The 5,000-nt window shown below is 34.9% G+C and overlaps 1 protein-coding gene across 3 annotated transcripts in view; it reads left to right on the top strand.

Moving 5' to 3' along the window:
* LOC138026961 (MAM and LDL-receptor class A domain-containing protein 2-like) overlaps window positions 1–5,000 on the top strand; it is a 136,724-nt gene that overhangs the window by 89,384 nt on the left and 42,340 nt on the right. For all 3 annotated transcript variants that reach the window (XM_068874442.1, XM_068874443.1, XM_068874441.1), the window contains one exon: window positions 4,365–4,521. In XM_068874442.1, the coding sequence (XP_068730543.1) occupies window positions 4,365–4,521 (157 nt within the window). The remainder of the gene's footprint in view (window positions 1–4,364; window positions 4,522–5,000) is intronic.

A 5,000-nucleotide genomic window follows, 5' to 3' on the forward strand; every position in this document is an offset into this window, starting at 1 on the left:
TGCAAGAAAATATTACTATAACAACTGGAATGGTGGCAGCAAAAGTCAAGAAGATCCCGAACTGGAAGGCTCCTGGACCTGACGGTGTTCAGGGATTCTGGCTAAAGAACTTGACACCACTGCATGACAGAACTGCAATTCAAATGAATGACATGATTAAGAACGGAAATACGATCCCAGCATGGTCGACGAATGGCAGAACAGTTCTATGTCAAAAAGACCCACAAAAGGCGAATGCAGTTGATAATTTCCAACCAATATCCTGCCTACCCTTCATGTGGAAACTAATGACTGGGATAATTTTTGATTGTATCTGCACCTTTCTCGAGGAGAATGAGATGCTACCAGTGGCACAGAAAGGGTGCAGGAGAACGAGCCGTGGGACAAAAGACCAACTTCTTATCGACAAAGCTATTCTGGAAGACAGCAAACTTAAGCACAGGAATTTGGCCATGCCGTGGGTGGACTATAAGAAAGCCTTACGACATGGTCCCACATTCTTGGATTATTGAGAGCCTGAAACTCGTCTAAGTCACGTACAAAATGTGATCGCCTTTGTGGAAAGATCGATGAAGAGCTGGACCACTGAACTAACGTCTTGTGGGCAAACATTAAGTAGGGTAAAAGTTAGAAGAAGTAGATTGCAGGGTGATAGTCTATCACTGACACTAACGAGTCAGCGGTCAGGAAGCAATATGGCGGTAATCTTCTTTCTGTGATAATTTCGTTATGTGTGCTTTTGCTTTCCAGTATGACAACTAATATCCTTATTGTGGACACGCTACGATTTATTCTCGATGAAAAACTCGCTTCTTTGAAAGCGGAGATCGCTGAGCTGACGTTGTTCATTGATAATGCAAGCAAGAAGTACGACGAAGTTTTAAAAACGTTAAGTGAGCAAGAGGCAGTAAACAAGACAATTGCTAAGGAGAATGAATTCCTAAAATCAACAGTTAAAGCGCTAGATTCACAAGTGAGAAAATTACAATCTACCTGTAATGATATGGAGCAATACTCACGACGTGGATGTGTGGAGATTCAAGGGATTCCTGTCTCCGATCAAGAAGACACCAACAAGATCGTTATGAAAATGGGCGAATTAATGGGTATTGAAATAAAAAAAGATGATATATTGGTCTCCCAAAGACTTCCTACAAGCCGCAAGTACAAAGGGAAAAACTATTTCTAAAAAAGATTCACAGACCAATCTCTCTAATTATCGCCCTATCTCCCTACTCTCTATATTTAACAAACTACTAGAGAAACGTATATCTAATAGGCCTCTAACTTTGTTAGAAAGAGAAACAGTATTCTTTATGGGACAATTTGGTTTTCGAGCTAAACACTCAACTGACTATGCAATTCTTAGTATAATTGAGAAAGTACAACAAGGAATTGATAAGGGTGATCTGTCTTGTGGATTATATTTTTTACTTTAGCAAGGCATTTGATACGGTAGACCATAATGATATTCTAATTGATAAACTTGAATACTATGGAGTAAGAGGTATAGCTAAAGACTGGTTTAATTCATATCTCAAAAACCGTAAACAAAAGGTTACAGTGAATGGTGTAACATCGATCTTGTCACAGTCCCATGTGGTATTCCTCAAGGATCAGTTCTCGGGCCAATTTTGTTTTTACTATGTATTAATGATTTTTATCATTGCTCAAAAATTCTAGAATTTCATCTATTTGCTGATGATGCCAATGTGTTCCATAGGCATAGAGATATTGATACTCTAAAACATAACATAAACTCTGAATTAAATAATGTAAATATATGGTTCTGCTCTAATAAGCTTTCACTAAATATAGAGAAGTCAAGTTTTGTCGTATTTCACCCTCCTCAGAAAAAGTTAACCAGTGATTTAAGCTTGATGATAAATAACACGGGTCTAAAGTAGGAAAGATATATTAAATACCTTGGTGTTTTTATAGACTCAAATTTAACATGGAAACCACAGGTCGAGTATATTTCAACAAAGCTGAAGAGACGTTTTGGAATATTATCTAAAATTCGCCATTATGTAGACATCACTATCTTAATTAGCTTATATTATGCTCTGATATACCCTTTTTTAATCTATGGAATAATTGCCTGGGGCAACACCTATCCAACTACTTTTACAACCTCTCTTTGTTTTACAAAAAAAAAAAAAAAGCAGAGCTTTACGCTACATGACATTCTTAAAATTCGATGAACACTTAAGTCCTCTGTTTAAAAAAATAAATATTATTAAACTACATGACCTGGTCTCCTATCATATTGCATTATTTATGTAAAGATTTAAAAATAGATTATTACCTCTTGTTTTCGATACCTTTTTTTCTGAAGTGAGTGAGGTTCATCAATATAATGCAAGATCTGAAGCAAAACAATCATATTATCTTCCCAGATTTAGAACGAACTATGGTAAATTTAATATGAGATTTCGAGCGCCGAGGAACATTATCTTAAATTATAATGGTGAAACTCTTCGTAAATAGGTTCATTTTAAAATATTACGATGTTTTAAAAAAATACATATTCTTTCTAGCTGTATTTTCAAGATTATCTTATACACTGTAGTTGCCACGTTTATGTGCTTGTTAGTCTTAGTGTTACGTTTGTGTGTACGATAGTTTATATGTGCTCTCCATATTGTACATCCGCTGTTAACATTTAATTTAATTATCTGATCCAGCGCCCTGACATTTCTAACTTTATAGTTATTTCAGGGTGCTGGTACCCTTTTAGTTATCATATTTCAATTTAATTGTTTTTGTAACCTACTTTATTTAAATCTGTCGGGTACGATAAATGTTGTTGTTGCTGTTGATGTTGTTGTTGTACTGCTGCTGTTTGCTAGTTGTGATCTGTGCATTAGGGGCTATATCTGATAAGTTTGACATAAACATCGAAAAGCTTGGCACCACTATCAGACTTGAATTGATCCAGAAAATTGCTCTGTTGGGAACGGCTAGACTCCTAAGAAACGTTTTGTCCCTTTGGCGAATCAGGAGAGGACTCGCTAGGGAACTTTAGGGACTTGTTGTCACTCGCTCTCAAGGGAAATAATTGACCAGGAGAACCTTTTAGGCCTGTGATAATACATAGCAATAATAATAATAATAATTATTATTATTATTATTATTATTATTATTTATGTCATTGTTTTTATTATTATTATTGTTATTGTTATTATAATTGTTATTATTATTGTTATTGTTATTATTATTATTATTATTATTATTATTATTATTATTATTATTATTATTAGAGCGAGTTTCAAATGAGTGTTGTAAAACCAAAACCAAAGTAATTACTTTGGCCAATCAAAAAGGACGGAGACAATCCGGCAAACCAATGAAACCTCGAAGTAATTACACGTAGCCGACACAAAGCGCGGGAAAATGTGCACGCGCGAGCCACGATTGGTTTTGGTTTCACTTCTGATTGGTTGAAGAAATGGCGCGAGAACATTGAACCAATCACTGAGTGAAGTAATCATAAACCAAAGTAATTATCTAATTACTTTCGACACTCAATTGAAAACCGATCTATTATTATTATTGTTATTATTATTATTGTTATTATTATTATTATTATTATTATTATCATTATTATTATTATTATTATTATTATTATTATTATTATTATTATTATTATTATTATTATTATAACAATTATTATAACCGGAGGTTGATAAGCAAACAGTGGATGCCAAGATTATCGATATTGCCATGAAGAAGTACCAATTATTTAGGAAAGACATAGGAAAGATGTCAAAGATATGGAAACTGAAAATAGTGACTGTCGTGTCAGTTTTGATCGGAGCATTAGGGTTAGGGTTATACTGATATACTAGAAAAGCTTTGCGTTACCAACAGACTTAAAGTGAGTCAGAAACTGATCTTTTGGGAACGGCTACAGTATAACGGATATTTTTATTCCTAAAGGGATTCAGGAAAGTACACCCTTGGGACCTTTAGAAACTTGCTCTTGCTTGCTCCCAATGGTAAATGGCCCGGCATGAAACACTTTTAAGCCTGTGATCCTTTATGAACGAATCGTTGGGTTTTGATGAGAGAGAATAATTCCTAGTCCTGGAATCGAACCTGGGACAATTTGGTGTCACCACTGATCCAACCCTCCTGCCTCCAACACCAACCCGGCTCCTCCCCTAACAAAAGCCCCTTTAACTGGTTTTCATTTTTAGTCGTGAATACACAAAGCGTATAAATGACTATCATTAGGGGTCAAAATTCAGTCATTATTTCCCAAAACGACCAGAAAGCAACTGGTTCCAACGGAACTCCCATTTTGTAAGCAATGTATCCACGACTTCTTCACAGTTTTCCTTTGATTTCGTTTGTTATAGATTGTGGCTTTGTTCAAAATGATACATTGAGAAGTCCTGGATATCCAAACTACTATCCCAATAACATGGATTGTGTTTATCGGGTTTCAATTCCACACGGGAAGGATTTGATTATTTACTTTAATGACTTCAATTTGGAATCTCACTCCAACTGCGCGTAAGTACGGAAGTCAAATTTGTTCCTTTGTTAATTAACCAGAATCAGTTTTTAACTCTTTTCCCGATCTTCCCGATTTTACGTGAAGCTTTTTTTGCAAACATTTCACTTAAAATATTATTTCTCGCAGTGTTGCATCTTTTTTGTTCAAATGAGCGCTCAAAATAAAGATTATTTAATTATCCTTTTTAGAATGTGTTTCAGTAATTTATTTAATATTTTCGGTCAAATATGCATAAAAGATCACATCACCTCTTCGTCGCATAGACCAATTGCAATTTGGCTAACTCAATGTTGTACTCCATTCTAATTCTTTGGGAGTTATACGTTTTGTTCCAAGTATTTCCATATGTGATTACAACATAATGCAAATACAACACACAAAGAACCTTATCTCCGATAAATTTGAATTGGGCACAACATTGAGTTAGTCGAATTGGTCTATTCTCGAGCAAAACACAAGAATTTGTATCAATAGC

This window comes from Montipora capricornis, chromosome 12 (assembly GCF_036669925.1).
Source record: "Montipora capricornis isolate CH-2021 chromosome 12, ASM3666992v2, whole genome shotgun sequence".
Lineage (NCBI taxonomy): Eukaryota > Metazoa > Cnidaria > Anthozoa > Scleractinia > Acroporidae > Montipora > Montipora capricornis.